General features: G+C 52.8%; 1 protein-coding gene across 5 annotated transcripts in view; it reads right to left on the bottom strand.

Moving 5' to 3' along the window:
• CACNA1D (calcium voltage-gated channel subunit alpha1 D) overlaps positions 1 to 25,036 on the bottom strand; it is a 322,500-nt gene that overhangs the window by 44,991 nt on the left and 252,473 nt on the right. For all 5 annotated transcript variants that reach the window (XM_060022694.1, XM_060022695.1, XM_060022691.1 and 2 more), the window contains 8 exons: positions 23,865 to 23,952; positions 22,954 to 23,061; positions 22,814 to 22,866; positions 21,219 to 21,365; positions 19,260 to 19,461; positions 17,060 to 17,218; positions 15,633 to 15,743; positions 7,016 to 7,099 (listed from right to left, as the gene is read on the bottom strand). In XM_060022694.1, the coding sequence (XP_059878677.1) occupies positions 7,016 to 7,099; positions 15,633 to 15,743; positions 17,060 to 17,218; positions 19,260 to 19,461; positions 21,219 to 21,365; positions 22,814 to 22,866; positions 22,954 to 23,061; positions 23,865 to 23,952 (952 nt within the window). The remainder of the gene's footprint in view (positions 1 to 7,015; positions 7,100 to 15,632; positions 15,744 to 17,059; positions 17,219 to 19,259; positions 19,462 to 21,218; positions 21,366 to 22,813; positions 22,867 to 22,953; positions 23,062 to 23,864; positions 23,953 to 25,036) is intronic.

Raw genomic sequence — 25,036 nt, 5'->3', positions numbered from 1 at the left:
TGAGGCAGGCCATTCCTAACCCTGAGGAACAGGGTGACTCCACCAAACAGGGCAGAGTGGCAGCTGCCTGCGCTCCACAGACCTCCCCTGCCCCACTCTACTCCTGGGGCCGTGCAGCTGGGCGGCGTGCGTCCGATGGGCCCTCACTGGCGGGGCTGCCGAGGAGCTGGGCAGACTGAGTCAGGGCAAGCAGGAGAGGGGCTGGTTTCCCTCCAGAAGCCTTCACTGCCCCACCAAGAAGGCTCAGCTCTGGGTGACTCTTGGGAAGAAGCTGCTTAGCACCAGCGTTCCCTGAGCTTCCGCAGTGCTGTCTCACCTGAGGTCTGGCTGGGCTCCTGTCACTTGGGCCCCAGGGTGCAGAATCCCAGCCCTCATCGCCCTGTGGTCACCGGCCTCCCCACTCAGTCTGTGAGCCCCCAGGGGGCAGGGACCTTGCCTCACTCCACTCAGTGCCCAGCATGGTGTCTGGCACTCATTAGAGGTTCAGTAAGTGTTTATGAGAATGCAGAGGCTGTGTCAGGAGCCATCTTTAAATTAAACAGTAAAGGCTGAACAAGAGTCAGGAAATGACAGCCTTTTTTTTTTTCCCCCTTCAGCGGGGTCACCTCTGCTGAAGCAGCTGGTCGACCCAGAAGCCAACAAAGGAAGGAGGCTCTTCTCACCGGGGGCCCAGAACCCCTGGGTGCTCTCCAGGGCCCTAGGGAGCCTCTCTGCACGGTGGGTCTGTACAGCTAAGGGCTGTGTGTGCGCACGGATGCACACCCTAATCTGATGGGCTCTCCCCCCGGGAGATACAGGGAAGGAAAAACTCCGTCCTGGAGTCTCACTCTCGTCAGTGGCTGCCTCCTGAGCTCAAAGCTAAAACGCTATAAAATTCATAAAATAGAAGGAGTCTGGGCACATCACATCACAACTGAAATTCTACGAGATCACTAAGCCAGGACTAACGGGTTCTGATGGGGTTAAAAAGGAGTCCCTGCTTCGCCTGGGATGCTCGGAATGTGACCTCTGCAATGGGTTGGTCAAAGCCTGGTCACTCTTTTTACATCCCTTCTGTCATCTCATCTCAAAAGGGATCACATCTCCTTAAAAGGACAGATGATGGTTTTTAACTCATGACTTTGGCAAATGAAGGTATTTGTTTTCCCAAGTTCTCATGCTTGCCCACACCAACTACCTAAGGGCTGTGTGCAGGAGGTTCCAGTCTGACCCATACAGCTGGAGTGTGAGTGTGTGTGTGTGTGTGTGTGTGTGTGTGTGTGTGCACTTGCCTATGCTCAAGGGGACCAGAGTGTGCATAAGACAGAACACTCTATAGTATATTTCTGCCATGTCTATAACTTGTGTGTTGGACTTACAAGAGAATAAGGAGGCTGGGTGGTCGGGGAAGACACTCTTTCTGGCCATGACCTGGCCCAAGCCTCTTCTGCTGGCCCCTCCCTAGCCCACGCCAAGTCTGACAGACCTTTTACACTCCCCTTGTGACAGGAGAAAGTTAGTAGCCAAACTGACTTTTGAAGGGCACATCTCTTTTTCAACTGCTATCTTTGAAGTATGACAAATCTTGGCCTATGAACTTGAAACCATGGGTAGTCTTTTGCTCAAAAAAACAAAGAAGAGGAAAAGACAGCATTTGTGGAGGGACAAGGCAGCACAACATGCAAGAAAGGAAGGACAGAGCAAATGGCACACCAGGCTGCGTGCACCCCCAGTGCAGCCTGTGACACCCCCCCCCCCCACATGCCTCACTGGGCAGGGAGGACTGGGCAGGGGAGGGTGTCACTGGTAGCACCGGGGGAAAGTACAAGTTGCTAAAATATCTTACAAATGGAGGGACCCCGAGGATGGCTTTGCCTGAACTATTAACGCCAGTCTGATGAAAAGGGCAGGCCAGCTCTCACCCTGGGCTACCCACTGGAACTGCCTGGGGAGATCTTTGAAAACTCTGATGCCTGGCTCTCACCCCAAAGCTTCTTACTGAATTGATCTGGGGTGGCCCCAAGCTTTCCCAGGTGGTTCCAACATACAGCCAGAGCCAGGAGCAGCAGCCCAAGGCCAGGGCAAAGCTGGGCCATGTCTTCAGCTGGTCACCCACAGCAGCTCATTCCCTTTAGGTCTGGAGGGGCGACACAGAATGCGGCCACCGGGAACGCCCATTCCGGCTGTTACAGCTAAGCAATGGGCTCCTCTGGAGTTGATGGGGTTTCAGTACTCAGATGGATGCAAGGAGAGTGGCTGCCATCCCCATCTTCCTTACAAGGGGTGGGTGGAGGAGGCTTAGAGACACAGGGAGCTGGTGCAGGGCGGAAAAGGACCGTGAGCAAGCTGCCACTCCCGGGATCAACCGCAGGACACGCCCAGAGGCTGTGGGACTAGGGAAGGTCTCACTCCCCAGGGAGCTTTCCATTGACAGCACTAGGGGCTGGATGATGTTTCAAGAGATGGAATTCCAGTGTCATCCCAGGGCCTGGACTAGATGACCTCGGTAACTCCTTCCCGAGATGCCACAGTCTTCAGCTGGAAACCCTACAGGGAAATGGCCCCTCAGCCTTAGGAAGCCACACTACGTGCCAGAGTCTGGAAAGCTCCTTCCCACAGGGCTCCCACGCAGGCTCTTGCCGTGTAGGCTCTGGGCCAACCCCCTGCGACTACGGAAGGCAAATGAGCCCTGAGTTGCCCAAGTGCAAAGGGATCAGTCTGCATTTACGCATTAATTCCCATCTCTTCCTAGAAAAGCTGAAAGGATGCCGTTTTCCAATTCAGACAGGAGGCAAACCAGTTACCCTGAGGCATCCTGGAGAGCTCTTGCTGGGGAGCCTCTCTCTGACTACTTCTGACCTGGTATTAACACCTCTGGGATGGAAGGCTTCTGTATTTGGGATTGCTGAGTTTGTCTCCAGAAACCAGCGACCTGGTCCCTAGAAAAGGGTTAGCACACAGCACGGAGGGCTGAACAGCCTGCCTGTGGCTTTAGAACGAGAGGCTGAGGGTAGCTGTGGGCCCCCTGGTCCACCCCGGGTACACCACAGGTCAGCGACAATTCTTAGGTCCCTGGGAGCGACCTCCCTACTGACTTTGTACATGCTCTTAAGTAATAACAATGCAGACACGGCTGCTAAACAAGTGTTTTGCCTCCCCGCCAATAATGATAATTGGAAAGACTAAATGTCAGCAACAGCCATTTCCCAGGTTAGGGAGAACATGATGCTGGATCATCTCTCCATTCAAGGAACAAACAGGCATCGAAGAAGGAGCAAAACCGAGCCTGCCAGTCCTCATCTGACATTTTAGCAGCTCGATGACATTATGACCAACTGTGATGAAGACAAGTCCACGACAGCTACCAAGCCATGACCGTGGCAGGGTAGGGGTCATGGGAGGGGGCGGCAGGATGGAGAGGGCCAGGTGAGCATGCAAGCAGGACAACAGGAAGGGCCATCCAAAATGTTTTTGCGAAGAGGACAAACGCAAGCTCAATTTCTCATTTCCAGGCCACATCGTTCATTCTTGAAGGCTATGCTGCCATGTCACAGAGCCAAGCGTGACTGACCAAGACGGTCCAGCTCAGGCCCCAGGCCGGAGACAACGAAATAGGGCACAGCAAACAATTTAGATGACCACGACCCACAGCACTCCTGTGCAACTCAGCGAAAACCAAAGGTGGGAAAGACAAGTATACAGTCTTTCGAGTGCTTTTGCTTTAACAACGACTTCACCGTATATATGTTTATATATACTTGCCGCTACAATTTTCTAAAAACAAAACCAACATGAAAATCGATTAGGCAACAGAAAAGAAAGAGCAACAGAGGTTGGGAGAGACAGCACAGCAAGTTAAACATTGCAAAAAATGATGACTTATGGCAGCTAAAAACAGCCAACAATGGACCGAGGGTATTCACGCTCAGCTGAGTCGGGAGTGCGGGGGACAGGGCCACCGAGGGAAATGGTGTGTGCTGCTTCCCAGGGAATTCGGCATGGGGGGGAGGGGCGTGTAGAGGAACCAGCGGCTACACTCAGAGAGTTATGTCACCAGAGGTTAAGGACACCCAGTCTCTCCTGTCTTTGTGCTGTGGCCTGAGGGTCGTAGATGCCCAATAGAGATGTGATGAAGGACTGAATAGATGCGAAGGTGGCCTTGAGCATCCCCTCCTCACTGAGGCCCAGCACAGAAAGGCTGAGGTCCCCCAAGGTGGTTTTCCACTGGGCCAGGGCCTTGAACTCGCATTGCTCCCGGCTCAGGAAGGTTTGGTCTCAGGCTCCCTGTGACCAGGGGAAAGGTCACGTACTGAAAAACAGTACGAGGATGCTGACTGCTAGGGTTTTCGAGTCTGACTGAATGCCAGGGAAAGCCTGTATTATACAGAAACCCCAAAGTCAAATGCTAACTAAAAAATTTCGCGTGGGCTTTTATAGACCTGTGGCTTTCCTGACTGATGGAAGGTGAAGGCGGACGTGTCTGAGACACTGCTGGGCAGGGCTGACCCAGAGGGAAGGCACAGTGGGCTCAGCCCCAGCACGCGGCGAGGCAGCCAGGAAGCCGCGCGTCCTGTCGGCGGTGCACCAGCGCGGGGAGTCGGGCATTAGAGAGCTGGGCTGTCTGCTTGGTGAACAAACCCTGGCCACATCCTGGTGCCCAGAAGCTAAGCATGGACCCTACCACCTACACACCACGTGAAGCACGGAGCGCTCCAGGGAGACCTGCTCAAATTGTCACTTATGATATTTTCACTTCCATTATAGACCACTCTGACTTACATAAGGGTCTGCTTCCAGACTGTTCACGTAAGTGTACTTTGATGGAGGCCGTAAGTGCTTTATGCGGTGAGATGATTAAGCGGGCAGATGTCTGGTCATAAACTCAGGAGAGAGCCCCTGGCAGCCCAGGGAGGGTCCTATGTTCTCCCGTTAGCATCAGATTAGTTTATACCCAAGCGTAATTCACACACGATAAATGGCAATTTTATACCTGACTTGTGGAATATTTCACGTAACGTGGAATTTATATAAGTCTGGGCTTATGGAGGTTGGCAGATCTATGTACCTAAGTCTAGTAAAATACCATTTCAGTACCTGGTCTTGGCATGAATTTGAGGGTCATGAGGCTTAACTCACACCCTCATGGACATGGTAATGTCTTACAGTTCATTTCGCTTATTATTACAAGGAAAATCTATATTTAAAATAATACCATTGTATCTCCCTAACACTTTGGGAGTTTGAACAAGTATTTTCACAAATATGCCTATAATTTTATCATTGCAACGTACCTATGAAGCAGGGAGGGCAGACATCACTCATCTCAGTGGTCCACGAGGGAACTGAGGCCCAGGTCCAGGCTAGCGCTGCCCTGCTACTCTACACTCCACAGTCAGCCTGGCCCCCAGAGTGGCGGCATAGATCTCATCATTCTTATTCGGCACAGGCTGTCTGGGCGCCAGGATGGACCATATGAGCCCGCAGGTGTCAGACAGGCAGAGCGTGGCAACCCCTGCCCGGCCAGGCATGGGGGGAGGAGGGCCAGGTTGGCACCGGGCAGCAGGAAGCCAGCACAGCACGGCAGCCCACCCCATGCTCCACCTGTCCCTGCGAAGGGCTCCACACAACCTGGGCACCCACGGAAGCCTGCTGATGAACTGGGGACAGACCAGGTGGGCAGGGCCAGTTCTGCCCGCATCAGGCCCTCCCGGTCTGGGCATGGGTCAGATCTGAGAGGGGCCAGTGGGAGGCGGTGCTCCCCTTTCTGCAGCCTCTGTATTTTGAGGAAGGTTCTCAGGATGCTTCCTAAAGGTTGGGTGGGGTGTTCACTCCACCTACCACTGCTCCTCAACAAAGGATTCAACTGGGTGCAACAAAGGAGCGCTGACACCCTCTCCTAATATACACGAGGCCCTCCTTCCCCTGGCCCAGGGCAGCCTTCAATCTGCATCCCTATTTGGGGAGCTAGGAGAGGCATGCTCCCCAGCGTCACCAGTAGGGCTCAGCAGACACAGCGTACAGGTGAGGACACCCGCAGCGGTGGCCGTGTGCTCAGGGCACGGCTGTGGGGTTTCCCTCCTGTGCCTTCACAGACCCACAGTGGGTACCAGGGCACACGTTATGAACTCTGCTTTCCAGCTCAAAAAACTGAGGCACGAAGCAGCCAGGGGCCCTGCCAAGGTCACCCAGCTATCGAGTGATAATGTTCACATACCCACACAATTAACTCCTAGCCCTTAACATTTCAATAAGGTCTTCTTTAAAAATAAGGTTTTCCTTCCAAAATGGCAATTCTACATTTACTTCCCCACTCTCATTCAGGGGAAGGGGATGGGGGGGCCGGGGGAGGGAGGGAAGAGGGCAAAATGTGCTTAGCCTTTTGCAGTAAATGTGTGCTTGAATTTCTAAAGTGTACAGAGATCCGTGGGGAGGGTTTCTGGTCTCCTCTGTGTTAGACTTAACGAGGTTATAGGACACAAAATTTGCTACTTACATTCACTTCAGTTATAGCAATATCAACGACGCTACCAACAACAATTAAGGCATCAAAAGTGTTCCATGCATCAGTGAAATAGTGCTGTTAGAGCAAGCATTCAGAAGCCACAGAAGAGAGGAAGCACAACAGGAAAAAAAGAAGAAAAGGACAGTGTTATAAAAGGGGAACATTCTAGCATCAAGCCACCTGGCTACTTGAAAAATCACCCTAAAACAAACATGTTATAGGTACATCACTTCGGGTACTGCTTCTGACACAGCAAATAAAAACAGTTAGAGACGCCTATCTTGCCCTGCCTACCGCTGACTCAGCTTAACGCTGCAGAACAGCCAGTCCTCCAAAAGGTGATGTGTGTCTAAAGGCCTGGGGATCAAGCTCTACGCTACAAGGCCTCTTCTCTGCAGCTCTCGTTAGAAAACTCCTGCTTTTCGATCAAGTACGACTGGGCTCTGTGACTTGTCCAGGTGATGCAGTGCAGGGCCGGGCGGGTGTGCAGACAGAGACAGGATGGGAGGTGGCCCCGGGCGGGCACATACTCACGTCAGCTTCGCTGAGCGCCACGTCTACAATGCTGCCGATTACGATGAGGGAGTCAAACGTGTTCCAGGCATCACTAAAGTACCCCTGGACAGAGCGGGCGGGGGCAGATGTTTATGAGCACGTAGGAAGGAGAAGCCACGCTGACCACGTGGGGTCACACCCGGGCCCCGCAGCAACCACGGCAACCAGGGGGGGTGGGAGGGCCAAAGGGAAGCGACCATACCGTCCACCGGTGCAGAGGGACACGGGGCGGGGCACCTGCATGTGTGAGAGAGGCCACGGGCGCATGGACCCACACACACACACCACACACACACACCACACACCACACACACAGACGCACACACACCACACACAGACACACACACCACACACACCACACAGACACACACACCACACACACAGACACACCACACACACAGACACACACACCACACACAGACACACACACCACACACACACACCACACACCACACACAAACACACACACACACACACCACACGATGCAGATCGTGGCCCTGGGCAGCACTGAACCGAGCCAAGTACCTGCAGGACAGAGCAAGGCACTTGGTGGCCCTGCCCTGGCACCCAAGGTCACAACTCCAACCCCTCGCTAGCTGAGGGAGGAGAAGGCCCTCCTACTCCTCGCATGGGGTCCCCAGTCACCTCCTTCTCTTCTTCCACATCAAGACCACTGTGACTGGCGTTTCACACCTTCTCACTGCTGTGCCCTTGAAACAAACCAGTATCCCTGCCCCTCCTCGACAGTCCAAGTACTGCAAAGGGTGTGCCCCGCGGCAGGATGTCCTCACAGAGCTCTCGGTCTAAAGGGACATGAAGGCTTACAGGGAGACAGGCCAGCGACGCACGCCGTCTAAGGCAGAGGTGTGGCCCGTAGGGCTGCGGGATCAGTGCACAGGTCTCACGGGGAAGGAGCGCTCAGGGACGGTGATGATGCTCGAGTGCTCCCCCTGGCCCCCAGAGCAGCCCCTATCTCCTGATAGGCTCCTTTTTCCTCTCCAGCTCTGGCTTCCCTCCCCTCCCTCTGCATCCTCCAGGCTGAGCGGACTTCTTTCCATCCCTCAAACCACCACCAGGTTCTTGCCCAACTCCTGAGGCCTCTGTGATCCCGGCCTCCCCACCCCAACTCTACCTGCCCACGTCCACTTGACACTCAGCTCAAATGCCAATGCCCTGATGGCATGTTTTCAGATCCTCCTGACTTATACCTCCCATCCTGGGGACTCCGAATGTCTCTCAGGTCTTGACCACTGAATCTGGGGCCTCTGCCCGCAGGTCTACCCCATGGAAGACCCTCTGAGGATGAGGACTGCGCTGACTGCTCTGTCCCCTCCTCCACTAATCCCACCACCCAGCCCGGAGCCGTGAGCCCACATAGTGCTTGACACGTGGCAAGGCCTCCTCCTTCCACCAACTTGCACCCTCCTGGTCATTCAGCTCTGCCCTATTCTTGTTATTTCAGGTCCTTGTCTCTTGTTGAAGGTACAACATCCCTACGACCGTGACTTACAAATCTGTACATACATGGCATGCATTTTGCATCCTCTTCTGGGCTCAGCACAGTAGGTGCTAAATTGCTTCCTGCTGTCTCCTGATACCCCCCAGGAAGCCCTCAGTCGGAGGGGGTGGTGGGGAGGACAGTGCACGGAGGCTTCTGGTTGCAAGGTCAACGACTGTCTGCAAATCAACTGCATCTTTTCAACAAGCCAGGATGCGTTGTGGAAATAAAAATTCAGGTCTGAATCATATAAAAAGGGGCCCAGTGTGCTTACAACGGGGTACACTTAGTGCTGGATCAAGAACACCAGAACAGAAGGTGCTTTGAAGTGTCAGATCCCATGAATTGATCAAGTGCAGGCCCAGAGGAAGCCACTGCAGAGCCCCAGCCTTTTACGACACTATGGAGAATGTGGACACGCTGGCTGTTCCAACAGCCGGAGGAGGGATGTTTGTTCTAATCACTGTTCATCACCCCAGGTGCATTTATGGGGGACCTGTAACGCTGACTTAGGGTTTGAGATTTAAAAAAAATTTCATCTTAAATAATGTAAGATTTTCCCAACCAACTGCCACGACTTCTGAGCCTGCCCCCGCCCCCCCCACCCCCCACCATCTCCTCTCTCCTCCTCTCCCACAATCCCAGCACCTCTCATAGTTACTTACCCTCACGGACTGACTGCCACCCTCCCAGACCCCTCTGTTGGCCCTCTAACAAGTAAACAAAAGCTCGCCTGCACCAGCTCTGATGATCTGTGATAAATGTCTAATGGGAGCGTCTGCTTAACAAAGACAACGTCTCACTCCTTACAGCTTCTCTTCTCAAGACGTGGGACTCTTGGCTGGCAAAACAGGAGAGGCAGGCCACGGTGAGGACACGACTGGTGCCCCTCAGGAAGCCGGCTGTGCTGGTCAGAGAGGAGACCCAGAGCCTGCACCAGGACGTAAAGGCACATTCTGCTTCCCTCCCCGAGGACAACGCCAAACCAAAGTCAGCTGGACCACGTGGTGCGCTGAGTGCCGCCGTCGTACCCGGGTTGTGAGAACACAGCATTGGCTCTTAAATTATCTGCATCACTGCGAGTGGTAACACACAGTGGGCTGACTGGCGGCCTGGCCACAGAGCGCGCTCTGAGGTGCAGAGCCTGTCCTCTTCCTCATGGATTTAACAGCAACTCAGAACTGCAGAGACAATGGTGAGCCTTTCCCTCTCCTCTAGAGAGGAACTGATGCCTTAGAAACGCGTGGTCAGCAGTAACAACTGGGGCTCTAGGGCACAGAGAGCAGTGAAGACCCACTGTCCCTCCTGTCCTGTCCCACACCACGGGCCCTGCCCCCCTCTTGCTACAGTCCATCCTTTACCAGAGGCCATGCCCACCACCATTCAGGGCACTGCATGCCCCTCTTGCCTACTTGAGACTTCATTCCTGAATAGCTTCTCTGTCTCTGTGTGTCTCTGTGTCTCTGTCTCTCCAGAACGATCAGTATTCACCTGTAGATCAGTCCTACCGGCCTGCAAGCTATTCTCCAACCGGCCCATCCTGGCCCCCTGCGGTGTATAAAGTCACTTCAAATCAACACGATAGGGGCTTGATGTTTGGGGTCCTGGAACTCTTTGGTAATCTCCTCAACACCCTCTCTGGAGGGTCCACTGCACTCACAGAGTTGTGCCCAAATTCTAGAAGGTTCCTGGACTGACACCCTCATCTAGGCGACAGGAGGCTTGAGTGGCTGCAGGTGGCTGGAATCACAGGCTCTGGCCAGATGGCTTGCTAGGGGTCCCAGGGAGGCAGAAAATGCCAGCCCCCGCGCCTTCTTCCCACATCCTGTTTCCCTGTTTAGTAGCCTCCTAGGTAATAAAGTCACTGTCAAGTGAGTATGACTCAGCCCCACCCCTTTCCCATCAAAGCCACTGCAGCGTCTGGGTAACCAGAAGGTTACGGCTTCTAGTACGGCGCCCACCTGCATGCTCTCTCCTCTTGGCCAGTCACAAGAGGGTCTCCTACAACCGAATGTGGAGGCCAGGGCCCCTCAGGTGGAGCCAGCAGTCCCCACCAGTCTGGCCACAGTTGGCCCGTATTACTTTTGGAACAGCCTCGCCCATTTGAAAGGATCAAGCAAGTCAGCCACACGCAATAACATTTATTACTCGGAAACACTTCTGACTCCGGGAATTTAAAATCATAACCCAGACTAACGTGGACTTAGGGCCAGGAAGCTCCCTGGTTTCTAAGAACTCTATCTTGATTGTCCATTAACATAATCTCCGGCTAGACTATAGGCTCCTGGAAGGAGAGCTGGACCCCCAGCCAGGATAGAGCATGGGCTTGGCACATGGTGGGCAGCGAGGTCTATGCAATGCAAACAAGAGAAGCAGCCCAAGTCCGGGATCTTTTCGCTGCCCGGCCTTTTGGGGTTTACTGAGGCAGCCGGATCACTTACCAATTTCTGCCAGGGACTGTCTGGGAAGCATCTGACCCAAGGGATGACCCACAGTGCCAACTCTGGGTGGAAACTGTAACTGACAGCTTTCTAACCAGCATAAGCCCTTCCAAAGGTCAAGTGGAGGCTTAAAGAAAAATACGTTCACTTTTGGCCACTCTGCTCTGCCCACGTCTCCTGTGATAGAAAAGCCAGTAGGGCCTGATGACAAGAGGCTGCACCCACAGGTTCATCCATCCATTCCTTTCTTCCTTCCACCACTTCCCATGGAGTAACCAGCATGTAGCAGGCATCGCGTGAGACAAACACCACCCAACCTTGAGCAGCTGCTCATCAGCTAACGGAGAGGGAGACACGGAGGGTACTGATGTTGACAGTGCACAGTGAGCATCTACCAGGAGCACGTGGGAAGGGGAGCGCCGGCCCTGGCTGGGCTGGGGGACACTGTGACGGAGGAGCCCACATTCCAGACAGGCCTTAAAAGGTAACAAGGTGGAAAAAGAGCTTCCAGACACAGAAGCACGGGCCACGGAAAGGTCCCACATGGTCACAGTGGGGATGGGGTGTAGAGGAGGAACGGCTGGGAGCGCGCGGCCGGAAATGAGGCAGAAATGTAAGTGCGCTAGTGTTTGGTGCAGAACTTGGAATATTCGACTATGAAATTACCTTTTCTTTTCATACAACAGGTGGCACGGCCAGCTTTCAGTTTACAAAGGGAGTGTGTGGAAGATGAAGGGGGGCGCAGAGGCCAGAGGCAGGAGATGGTTCAGCGGTCAAGGAATGCAAGAGGAAGGAGGGCCGCGGAGGCTGGGGTGAGACGAGCTGGCCACCGAGGCCCTGGGCGTGCACGCGTCTCACCTAGGGGAGAAGGGGACCAGGTGGGAGCTCCGGGATACCCCGGCCTTGAAAGGACAGGCTGAGCCCATGAAGGAGTCTCACATCAAGTTCTAGTTAAGGAGAGTTAATATTTCCCCTCAAGCGTTATTTGGCATTAAAATAAATCACTGAGATACATTTATGATATATGTATATATATATATATATATATATATATATATATATATATATATATATATATATATATATATATATATATATATATATATATATATATATATATGTGATCACTGAAGAACTGAAAAGATAGTGTCACGGTTTCCTCCCAGGAGGTACAGAATGTGCTCCAGGAAAACTGCTGGGGCTGATAGAGCAGGCTTATTCCTGCCAGGGACCCTGGGGAGGGAGTGCTGTCCTGGGAGGCATATGGGCAGGTGATCCAGTGTCCACGACACATCCGCTCTGCACAGAAGCACGAGGACAGCACGAAAGCACTTTCTTCTTTCCCCAAACCCAGTAACTCTCAACGTTTTCCAAGCTCAAGTGGCTAGGCAGGTAAATTCGACATTTTCGAGGCACAGTTGACGCTTGAGCCATGTGGCTTTGAACTGTGCGTGTCCACATACACAAGGATGCTTTTCAAGAGTAAATACCACAGCCCTACGTGGTCTGTGGTTGGATGAACCAGTGGGTGCAGAGGAACCTCGGAGAGGGAGCGGCGGCTCTAAGCAACACTCAGATTAGCCCGCGTGTTGCTCAAGGGTCAAGTGTAGAACCGAGACCAAAGCGCTTCGAGGTCTGAGCCCTGGGAACAAAGCGCGGCTTCCTGAGGAAAAGCCCACACGGAGGCAGGTAACGGACTTGAGCAGCTGCTGGACTAAACACCAGATGGGCGGCTTCTGGAAGCACAAAGAAGGAACCTCAGACAAATCAGAAGTGCTCCTTACACCTACAGGAGCCAGTACTTTGGACAAAGCCCTTCTTCCTCAACCTCCCTCCTTGCAGCAAGAGAATTCACTTGAGAAGCCCAGCGGCTGCCCCTTGGGAGCACTGGAGGGGAAGGCCAGGGGAACAGGACTTGGTTCTTATCTACACCATGGCCCACCTTTCAAAACCCCAGGGCGGCTCCGTCGCTCCAAGTGCACAAGCTCGATGCCCGATGGGTGGGTCTTCCCTGGGGAGCCGACACAACCCACTGAGCAGCCTGTTCGCTCGGCCCTCATTCCTTGTCTCTTTGGCGTCTCACCACCTTCCATGCTTGCCTAACCCACACTCAAAACAACTTTTCTCCTGGAGTGATCCCACCTCCCCACCAGGGAAGCTCCCAGCTTGGACCACATCCCTCTAAGTGTGCTCTCACTCAGGAGGCCCCCTTTACCAGTCAGGCCCTTAGAGTATAAAAGGAGTCAGGTTCCTCCACGCGTTTGAACCCTGCCTCCTATGATGCCTTCTCACCTCCCAGGAAGGATTGTAACTTCACCCTCTGTATTTCTATTACAAAACAGCTGCAACCCCGTCTCTCCTGACAGATGCTGACACATTCTCCCAGAACATGCACCCCTCACTGTGGAGAACACAGCCCCAGAGGACCCTGCGACAGAGCTCCCCAGGAGAGACACAGACCTTCTTAGATGAAGTTTATGGGCCAGGTTCCCAGCCCTCTGTCCCTCTGGCCATCTCCTCACAGAGAGGCTTCCTTCTGCCACCTTTGCAACACGCCTCCTCAGCCCCCCTGCCCCTCTGACGGGTAGGAGGGCCTCACTGACTTCTTTGTGGATGACTACTCGCCTGGCCTTGCTTTGCTAACACCAGAGAGGAGATAGGAGAGTCAGGAAGCGTTTTAAGAAGAGCTTTGCTTCTTGGTGAAATGACTCTCTCCGGCTCCTCCAGACACACCGTCACAACACCAAATCCATCTGCTTCGCAAATGCAGTGACGGTGCCCCTCAAGCGTAGAGGCGCTGCTATTGCTGTTTTAAACTTTCTCTCACTTGTAATCTGAGGTTGTCTTCTGCTGTGAAAATACCTTGTGGAGGAAAACTACGAAGCGGCACAATTTCTAGCGGAAATCGCTCATTTAAAACCTCTGATGGATCAGTACTGACTATAAGTTAGCTACTCATTTCCCCTCGGCCTCACCAGCCTGTTCACACACCACTGAACTCTCCTCTCAGGTTTGGTAACAGTGGTTCACCGGACACAGCCGCTGACAGTGCACACGCAGACACACACGGACTCACACACATGCCGGGGGAAATGTGCCTTCTCAGAGCTTAATCACCAGGCAGGGCAAGACATGGCGAGGGGATCTAGGAAATGTTGCATAGATACGTGCCATGTCGCCTTGATCAAGTGCTTTTGGAGTTCTTACTCTGCAACCTTTCCATCAGTCCAGACAAATGTTGATCAAGGACGGAAAGGGGAAAGGGAAGCAAACCAAAAATCTCAAAGGATATTCAGAAGAGTTTGGTGGGGGCAGGGAAGAAGGTGCATGTGTGGAGATATGGACAAGTCACAGTAATTAGCATCTGGCCATGCAAAAATGCCAGGTTTGACCCCACTGCAATCACCCCGATCGATCACTTACAAGCGTCCTTTCTTTTTTGTCCACAAAGAGCTGATAAAGATTGCATAGGAATTAATTCAAATTAAAGATAGGAACAGTTCTAAATTAGAATTCCACTTACGGATGGAGTATGTGAACCCATCATTTCATAATCCGAGTCTTACTTAAATTAGTGTTGTCAGATACCTTACACCCTGATGAACAGACACTGGGGTCACTGAACTCATTCTCTAACTCTGGTGGGTGGAGCCTTTGCTAGAAAAGAAACTGAGGGTCAAATGTGTCACAGCTCGGCCAGGATCTGCTCCTCTGTCTAGGGTTTTAGGACGAGGAAACATCACCACTTGATGATGGGGATGGTGGTCGTCCTCGTAACAGTCCTGACACGTCTACAGCGTGGGGCTACGTGCCGAGCGCTCTTGTAAGCGTGACACACAGAGTGATTCTTACTCCTCCAAACTGCCCTAGGAAGTAGGACTACTAGAGCCCTCATTCCATGGGTGAGGAAACGGAGGCACAGAGCAGTGAAGTATCGACAGCTTGCTTGGGGATTTGAGTCCAGTCTGGTCCCAGAATGGTGCGTGCTCTTCGACACTATACTATCTGTCTCTTACGCTACAGACGTTGACAACTGTGGACCGGACTCAGTCTGTCCTAAAGGAGACATAACACGCAGAGCAGTCCAACACAGTTTAAAATGCTCGTGTCTTGTTTTGTCTTAAAGTCAAGTGAAATTTTCCTAAATTAAACAAACGAAAGATGGTATGGCTGTGAGAGGTCTGCAGCTGGTAGGATTTTCCATAAAAGGTGAAAAAGATGCTGTGGACCAAGAACAAAGAAAACCAAAGTCTTTATGCTGGCAATGTAGCAGTAAAATCAGGGCCGAATTACTCCTGATGGGTTATGCGAAAACAATGTCTCCAATGCTCAAGTAAGGAGGCGAGTTTCCTTGAGACAGTCTGACACACGCTCTTCTAGAAACAGAAAATCAGGTTTCAAAACAATCTCCATTCTGCAAATTCCTAATTCTCTCTTCTTCTTTTTCTCAGAATTGTTTTTGCGAGGTCTTGTTTTCGCAGATTTATTTTCTCATGTGTACACAGATGCCCTCATCAGATTTTAACGTTCTCGGGTGATAACCTAGTTAACGGCCAGAACAATTCAGCATAATCCAAGAACACGAGACTAACGGGAAGTGGGTGACTCTTTGGAGTGATTCAGCTACAGCCTTTGACAGTGGGCTCAGCAACTCACCTTAGGTTTAAATGCAATGACTTTCAAAACCATCTCGACGGTGAACACCCCGGTGAACACCATGTTCAGGATGTCCATGGCGTCATTAAACATCTTGGACTGCTCGTAGTGCTGTGGATGGAAGCAGAGGCACGGTTCTTGGGGGTCCACTCCGGACTCGCAAAAGGAGGCTCCCCAGCCCACCACCCCCTGCAGACGTCCGTCCGCCTGCCACACGGGCAGCGAGGCAACCTCCCCGGTCCAGCCCCCTCTCCCAGTGATTCCACTGACCCTGCGAGGGCACATGGTTGGCCCCCCACAAAGCGCAGGGGGCCCTGACAAGATGAGGGTGACCAAACGATGAAGGGGAAAGACATCCACTTCCTCTGCTCGGAACAAAGGGAATCCACCCTTTCTCCCAGCAGGGTTTCTACTCAGGGCCTTGACCCAGGCAGAATGCAGAACACACCCACAGGTCTATGGACAAAAGTAGGACTCGGTTAGGATACATTATACGCCATTTAGGCCTACATTCAATCAAAGGCACTGTTATCATCTTGCCTTCGTGCTTTTCCCTACATCAGCAGAGGGTCCTCATTCATAAGGAATTCGTAAATTTAAGGAAAGGGTCAGAAAACGTACCCTTGGCTGTCTTTACACTCATCTCCCAGACAGCACTGGGAGTTGGTTTGGTTTGCTCAAGTTCTTAGAGCCAGTGGGAAACTGAATCTAGACCTTGGCCACTCTTGTCCTAGTGCAACATCCACTAGACAGCGCAAGGGCTGGAAACGCTCACTGTCAATACCGCTCTGTAATCCAATGTGGCCAGTTGAAGTGAGCTGCCTTCCTCGCCCCCAGTGAGCCAAGAGTCGCTGTCAGGCAGGTCAAACTCAGTACTCCACGGACCAGAAGACTCCCCACTGCCACGCTGAGAGTGACTTGAGGACAGGAATGACACTCTGGGGCAGGCCCAGAGCAAAGTGCCGGACACAAATTACCCAGCATAAACTTCGTTTCCCACTTTACCAATCGACAAAGCCAGGCTCGGGGGATTTAAATAACTTGCCCCGGGTCACCCGGCTGCTAAGGAGTCAAGTCAGGATTGAAGACCCCGCCTGTTCATTTCCACACAGACAGAGCTTTAGTCCACAACCACTCCCTGGCCACAGAAGCCCACAGTAAAGGTTCACAGGCCTGCAAGCCACGCTAGGGCTCCCGAGGAATGGCACTTATGGTCACGCTGTACAGTCTCTCACGCAGAAGAGTGACTGTAAACTCCTGCCGTGGCAACTGTTAGCCAGAATGCGAGTCTGGCCAAACTACAGCCCAGACTCGTCAGATAATCAAACCCTTCCTCCTGTGAGGGGCGGCATTCCACCCTCAGGATTTGGGGCACGGGGCTGCACCGAAGGCCCGGACGGGATCCACGCGGCTGTCTCCATTTTTACCTGCATGGCCAAGCAGAGTGTGTTGAGCATGATGAGGACAAACATCATGTACTCGAAAGGCGAGGAGTTCACCACGTACCAGAACTTGTACTGGTAGGGGTTTTTGGGGATGTATCTTCGCAAGGGACGTGCTTTCAAGGCGTATTCAACACACTGACGCTGCAATGGCAGAAAAGAGCAACGGGGATCCTGAGCACGTCTATGGAAGAAGGACGCAGTTCTCGTCTGCCCTGAAAAGCTGGCGCACGCCTACCGGGAGGGAGCGAGAACGAGGGGGAACAGCCAGCGCAACCCGCACAGGTACCACTCAGCATCACTGACAAAGGGCCCCCAGCTCCATCACCTCATGTGGTCCTCACAGCAGCCTTTGAGGGTAAGCAGAGCACCCAGTTTGCTTCCATTTCGCTTATTAAAAGACTGAGGTCCGGCGATGCATTAAGCAGAGGTGCAAAGCCTTGACCCATGTCTTATCCCTGCCCTTTCTTGATGCTGGTGGAGTACAACTGTAGTTCTCCTGCCCAGGGAAGGAAGCCAAGTAACGAGAGGCAAGGAAATCCTCAAGAACCAGAGGGGCTGGGCTGACTCCCTGAGATTGGAGGTCCCATGGCTGCTCCAGGATGGACCCATACAAGACGCCCACCAGAAGCCAGAACGAGCATGGTAAGCCTAAGTGTCTAATGGTGAGTGAGCTGTGTGTCTGTCTGAGAGCTGTAGAGGCTCAGGAGCTTGTCGTGTTCATCTTAGAACCCCCAGGACATGGTCCGTGATGATGGCTGGAGCACTGCCCTGCCCACTGATGCTGGGGCCGAGACCGGTCCACCCTTTGCAGCAAGCCCAGAGAGCCTCCAGCCCCGAAAGCCTTTTCAGCATCATACCCTACTTGCTCCTAGGCCCAGACCAACCACAGGCTCTCTCTGTCCAGGACCTGGCCCCGCTGTGACTTCACATGCTGACTCTTGGCACCCCTGACTGGAGCCTATCCTGGACCTCGTGGTGACCTAGTTTCAGCTCTGGTTCCGCCTGGGTCTCGCCCTGACACTCTTCTTCCTTGGCGGGGGTCGGGAGGGGTGAAGAGCTGGGCCAGGCCTCCCTCAGACCGTCACTGATAAAATCTGCAGGGACGCCCTGACAACTCACAGCAATGTCTTCCTATAGACCAAGCTGTCCTCGTGTTTCCCCCAGTGGAGATGCTGCAGCCCGAGACAGACGGCCTCACCATGCACGGCGACTTCCCGCCAGGAAGCCCAGGCTGGCAGTGATTCTTGCTCTCTATGTAATCATCAAACAGAGATGGCTACTGATAGAGGGCCTGGGGGAAACTCCCAGAACAGAATCTCGAGCTCACAGACTATTTTTACAGCTGAAAAAGACCTTTAAAAGTGACTCCTTAATGCCCTCAATTTAGGGAGACAGCCCAGACAGGAGGTGGAGGCGCACCCACCGTCACAGAGCAGGTGCAGGCAGAACAGGACCAGACAGGTCTCCTGGCCCCCTCGCATCATCACACGATCAAAGCCAAAGGCCCCTGAGCCTAACAGACTGGTTAAAACAAGGTGCTAGATCAAGAGAGTGATGCCAGTGTAACCTTAGTCCCAAGTTTAAAGTTAGCGACTTTCCCGGTGGTGTGATAGGGTACTTCCTCCTAAGTCAATGGTTCTCAACCAGGGCACATTTGACAATGTCTGGAGATATTTCTGGAGCGGGAATGAGGGTGGGGGGCAGAAGGTGCTACTGGAATCTAGTGGGGAGAGGCCAGGGAGGCTTCTCAACCATGCACCGCAAGCGTAACGAAGAATTATCCAGCCTCAAATGTCAATGGTCCCGAGGTTGAGGAGATAAAAGGCTATCCCTTGGGAGGGGCTGTGCGAGCGTCACTGGGTGCTTCCTGGCCCCAGGCCACACCATCCTACGTGACTCTGAGCTGTCACTGGTGGGTCATGACGACAGAAGGTGGCCTAGGTATCCTGACTTCTCACTCAAATGTCTGCGGGTAAATCTCAAAATTACAGCCTAATCTGCATCTGGGAAACTAACGATCCCCACTGATGACTCACAGTGGCTGAGAGTGTGCTGAGCAGGGCCCAAGCCCCAGGGAGAGAGAGCAGGCGGGCACCCTTCTCTACACGCGGGAAGCTGTCAAAAGAGAAATCGGTCCTCTTTGGCTCAAGGGACAGAAGCCCGAACAGTGCGTGACTCTAACCTGATTTTTGTCCAGCTCACAGTTCTTATACTCTTTCTCCCCCTGCTCCTGAAATGTGACGATGACGAAGCCCACAAAGATGTTCATCATGAAGAACGCTACGATGATGATGTAGATGATGAAGAAGATGGAGATCTCCACACGGTAGTTGTAGATGGGGCCGACGTTCTCTCCATTCGAGTCGATGGCCTTGTACAGCAACCTGGAGAGCAGAGGATCCAGTGAGCACCAGCGCCGCTCAGCCAGCAGCCCAGCCCCGCTAGCTTCTGACCACCTCTGCGGGCACGGACGGTCGGACCCCTCGCTGGGAGCCCACCCCAAGGCCCCGGGACACGTGGAGGTCCCTCAGGAAGCCTCTGGGGCATTAGGCCGATCAGCCCGGCACCTGGCGGAGGGAACACCTGGGATATATTTGTTGACTGATTGCTCTGAAGACTGGAAAAGATTCTACAAATATCCAATAATGCTCCTTTCTAGTCACAGACAGAAGACAGGAAGGACGTCACATGGAAGACACTGGCGGAACTGAAAGCTGTAAACGCAAGACAACGAGCGAGCGGCCAGGGCATTTCCAAAGAACTACGAGAGGTTCCCCAAACTGAAACAAGCACTAAAATGAAATGTGCCAGGCAGAACTCTGAGCAGAAAGAGGGGCAATTACTGCAACGGCCTCCAATTCAATGTACGCTCGTTCTGATGCAGATTCAGCCCTTCCAGGCACCCACCCGAGGCGTGCACTGTGCTAGGTGCTTTCACATCCACCTGGAAAGGTGGACATACGGTCGTCCCTGTCCTACGGAAGCTCAGAGAGGGATCTAAGTGCCAAGGTCACAGTCCTGGGGACAGAGCAGGAGTTGAGCCCACCTCGCCTGAGCCCCGAGCCCCAAGTCTGTTCATTTCCCTGCCATCCCTGGTGGCAGCTGCCATCCAGGTTTACTAAAGCGCAGGGTTTAAACCCTGAGACCACAGCTAGTGCCTCTGTGGAGTGCAGGCTCTCACTCTATGCTCCTCTTCTCGCAGGACCGATCCACCAATGAACAAGCCCCACCCCACTGTCCTTCTACTTCGCAGACACCCCACACATCCAGAGAGTCCTGCCAGCCTGTCCACCCTCCTCTGGGCATGAGAACTTGACATTGAGAACTCTATCAACATATATATGTTCTGGTGGCAGGAGCTGGGGGGCCATCAGAGAGCAGAGCACAACAAAGGGACAAGAGCTCTCCTTTTGTATTCTACCTTCTTCCTTCTTTCCACTTTTCTCACCTCGCCCATCAAAATCCTAGCCATCCCTCAGGACCCTGTGCTGCATGTCTCTGACACACCAGGACCCTCCTGCTTGGCCTGGCTGACGACACTGTGACTAAACGTGGGCTTTGAGAGGGGAAACCGCATCTAGACAGCTCTGTTTCTTCCACAGGGCGTAGTACAGCATGTTGCACGGAGCTGGTATCAGGAGCCCACTTTATGAACGAGCCAGCGAGCGCGGCAGTGAGAGACGCGGCGTGATGGCACGTACTAGTACGTTACTAGGAGTGAATGAACACATGAATGAACGGTCTGGGACACTCTCAAGGGCCTCTTCAGGAACAGTGTCGTGGCAGCTTTACTGATGAGGTGACACAGGAGCTGGCCTGAAAAATGGCTCTGGGGACTCCCCATCCACATCCAGCAATGCCCCCCAGGAGCCCGCTGAGAGATACCCCCCTTCCGAGACCCCAGCTTCCCAAATCCGAGAGTCCTGGCTGCCCACAGGGGTTAATCCTTTGCCTAATCAGACAGAGGAGCCCTGTGGGCCAGGAAGCGAGTGATAAGTGGTCCAAAGTTAAAAAGTCATAGAAAAGGCCTACAAAACTGGAGAAGAGCAGCAGGACCCGCTCTCCAGGAGACACGGCTCAGCCCAGAGTGCCCGCGAAGCAGCAGGAGCGTCCCCGGGAGACACGCGATCTTGGTACTCACGCGGGCCAGCCCTCGAACGTGGAGACCGTGAACAGAGCCATCATAGCTGAGAGGACGTTGTCAAAGTTGAAGTCGCTGTTTTGCCAGATCCTCTCACGGACCACAGGGTTATCGACATCCCCGTCCTTGTAGAGGATGAAGAGCCCCCTAGAGAGGAGAGGAAGTGGGCGGTCACCCTGGCAGGATGTGGAATCTGTCACGCTGCCCGATCCCTCCCCGGCCAGGCCACCGTCCTGAGCGTGGCACAGCCTGTGCTTCTCCGTATCATGCCCTGCGTTTAGCCTGCTCAACGGTTCGAATAACCGTGCAGCAACGGCTAAATGAGTATCCTCCAGAGTGACCAGGCAGACACCCAGCCTGATCACAAACGAAAACTACCGAACAAGAACCATCCCTCATACGATGGCCTCAAAGTGTGCAATGAAGAACCGAAAGTTTTGGGCATGCAGAATTCCACAGGCTCTGGGAAACAAGCCCAGGCATCCTCTAATCTACATTTTAGTTTTAATCAAATTCCTTCTCTACATTTTAGTTTTAATCAAATTCCTTCTCTACATTTTAGTTTTAATCAAATTCCTTCTCTACATTTTAGTTTTAATCAAACTCCTTCTCTCATACTAACAATATTCCCAGTTTTCTTTCCAAAACAATTCTATAATCGCTGGTACACAGTATTTCTCCTAGAATGCCTCTGTTTCACAGATGAGAAGGCCAACTTAGCGAGGGAAGGGAAAGCGTCTTCACGCGGCTGCTGTGCTGTCAACTCCATGGGCGCCCCCCCACCCCAGAGCATGAACGGGGCCCCTGAGGTGCACTGCCACAGTCACATGGCCTTTGGTGCTCTCTGACTGCACCTTCTGCTGAAAAGAAACCCTCAATGAACACAGTGCAAGCAGGCCAGCCTTGCCTGGTGACATCTCAAAAGGACAGGGACGTCTATGCTTCTAAGGTCTCAGAACTTCAGGCAATGGCCTCCGTGTCTACCTTCACAGTCTTTTGGATGCATTGGGATAAGAGGAATGAGTATATGCCACCTGCTCTCTCCTCTGCCCACTACTGTGCACGAACATATGGCCAAGATGTGGATGATGGGAGCAAGGAGAAAGAAGCATCCTGGGACCCGTCAGAAGAGGGTGGCCAGATCCTGAACTCCAGGAAGTTAAGCTTCAAGTTCTGGTTTGAGGAAATAATTGGATACGTGGCTGTAGGGGGAGCTTTTGGGGAGCATTTCATAATTGTTATTTTAGGTTTTAGTGCCCACTCTCTCCCCCAGTCTACTGATTCTATACCAAACATCAGAAGTCATCTGTCCATGCCTTAAGGGTGATGAAAAGCTTTGGAACTAGACAGAAGTGGTGCTCCCTCCACAATGTGATTGTATGAAATGTCACTGAACTGTACAGTTTGAAACGGTTGATTTTACGTTATGTGAATTTCACCTCAAAACAAAACCCTTCCACGTCTCCAGCCATGGGCTGAGCTCTCAGGCCTCTTGTCCTCCACAACAAAAACTTCTGAAATGCTAGCACGAGCGGACTCTTGACGCTTTTTATCTGTTCTTCCAAACTCCCCACTCCCACGTTCAGGACACTCACCTGCATTCTTCGGGGTTACTTTTGGCTTCATCTGTGCATCGATAAAACTTTCCCTGGATACAAAACAGACAGACAGTCAAATGTGGGCTCCGCCTGAAGACGACGGGCTGGGCTCCATGCTTGAAGGCCCTTCCCTGTACCTTGAAGAGCTGCACCCCGATGCAAGCAAACATGAACTGGAGGAGGGTGGTGACGATCATGATGTTGCCAATTGTCCGGATGGCCACAAAGACGCACTGGACCACGTGCTAGGGAGAGGGGGTGGGGAGGGGACAGGGGCGTGTTAGTTCCCTGTGTCATTTCAGCCACGGGGTGAACTAATACCAGCCAAGATTTTCTATGATTATATGCAATTTTATATTATTTTCCTACGTGACAGTCCCTTACGCTTCGTTTTTCAGGTGGTTATCTATGGAGTTACCCCCAGTGCATTATGGCCCCCTGGGAGGAACGCCCTGTAAGCAGGTTCCTCCTTGGCTTCCTCCAAAGCAGTGAGCTCAGTCAGAAGAAATGCCATGGGGCACAGCACTGCCTGGCACACAGGGTCCTGTACCCCATAAGACGACTTAGGAAAATGTAAACCCTCTGGCCTTTTGTACAAACCGCACAAGAATAGATTTAAAGACTAAAAGAAACCCAGAGGAACACTATTAATAATGAAAAAAGCAATGAAGTGTGAACAGTCATCAAATAAAGAAAAACATCTTAACTGAACAAAAAATTTAAAAAATAATAACTTTTTTCATGGAAAGCCCTTTTATTTTAAATGTAGCAGTGTGTACATGTCAATCCCAAACTCCCAATCTATCCCTCCCCCTACCCTTCCCCCCCTGGTAACCATAAGATCATTCTCTAAGTCTGTGACGAAAATAATAACTTGAAAAACACTACCAGCACTTAGCAGAGGCAGCTTCATTGGTTCGAAATGTTCTTTTCAAAGGCAAAGCTCACTGGAAAATCCATCAGGCCTCAACCCAGTCCCGGCCCAGAAAAATCAGTGATGACAGCTAACCCCAACTGAAGCCAGCCCCGCCTGGACAGGAATCCAAACCTTAAGTCCTTTTGCTCTGTTGATTGCCCTGAGCGGTCTCAGAACCCTTAAGACTCTCAGGATCTTCACGACTGAGATGGCACTGGATCTAAGGGAAAGAGCAGAGGAAAGCAAGCAAGCGGAGTGTATCACGGTGGTAAAACGCTGTGAGATGATTTCACTTTAGTACAACTATGGTGGGGCCACGTGGAGCAGAGCTAATCTCTCCCCATGAACCACACACAAGGGTGGGTCTCCTCCTCCCGGCCCACGCTCCATGGCCCCCCGCACTCTCAGAGACCCTGACGGGCACACAACTAATGCAGCGGAGACACAATTTAGGAGTTTGCTTTATTCTTTCCCCCTGATGCAAATGCTAGGCAGTACTTGGCTGAGTTGCGTTGGTTTGGTGGGTTTGCTAAGTTTGGAGCCTGCTGCAGTGCCCTGGTGCTGGGCTTCTCTGGCCTTCAAGGAGTCCGCTGTTGGGTGGGAGAGACGGGCAACCGCAAGCCAGCATGTAGGTGTGACAACAGAGAGAAGGCAGCCAGGGGAACACACCTTGGGGAGTCTGGGAAGGCCCCATAGAGGTGATATCAGGTGAGTCCCGAGTGGGTATGGGGTTAGCATATGGGGTGCAGCAGCTGGAGGGCGCAGGCACAGCCGCGAGCTTACAGGCGTTGCAAAGATACTCGTGAGAACGCCTTTCCGAGTTGTGACTACATGGCTCCCTCTCCCTGGGTACTGCTGGGAGGTGAGGAAGAGGATTTTAACACAGGGCAGTTTCAGGCAGGGGTCCTCCCCCTTCTGAAGCGGATAGAGCCTCTCATTTCCCTTTAGTTCGGAGGCCATGTGCACACATGTGCTCTCATACGAGGGGCACTGATGGCCAGCACCTGAGCAGAGGTGCTTCAAAGTCAGCAGGAAAGCAAGGCCACTCCTGGACGCTCCCACTGGAGCCTCTGTCCCAAACCCCCAGGTACGGCAGGCAGGCAGTGTACAGCTGGGGCTGTTCCCCACCAGAAATCCCTCAATGCCATGGAAAGGTCCTGGGGCTCTGACTTGCAGCTTTGACCCCTTCTAGCTAAAAATTTTAGATGCCGGGCTTCCCTGGTGGCGCAGTGGTTGAGAGTCCGCCTGCCGATGCAGGGGACACGGGTTCGTGCCCCGGTCCGGGAGGATCCCACATGCCGCAG

Source organism: Delphinus delphis, chromosome 10 (assembly GCF_949987515.2).
Source record: "Delphinus delphis chromosome 10, mDelDel1.2, whole genome shotgun sequence".
Lineage (NCBI taxonomy): Eukaryota > Metazoa > Chordata > Mammalia > Artiodactyla > Delphinidae > Delphinus > Delphinus delphis.
This window is presented reverse-complemented; position numbering and strand designations above follow the sequence as displayed.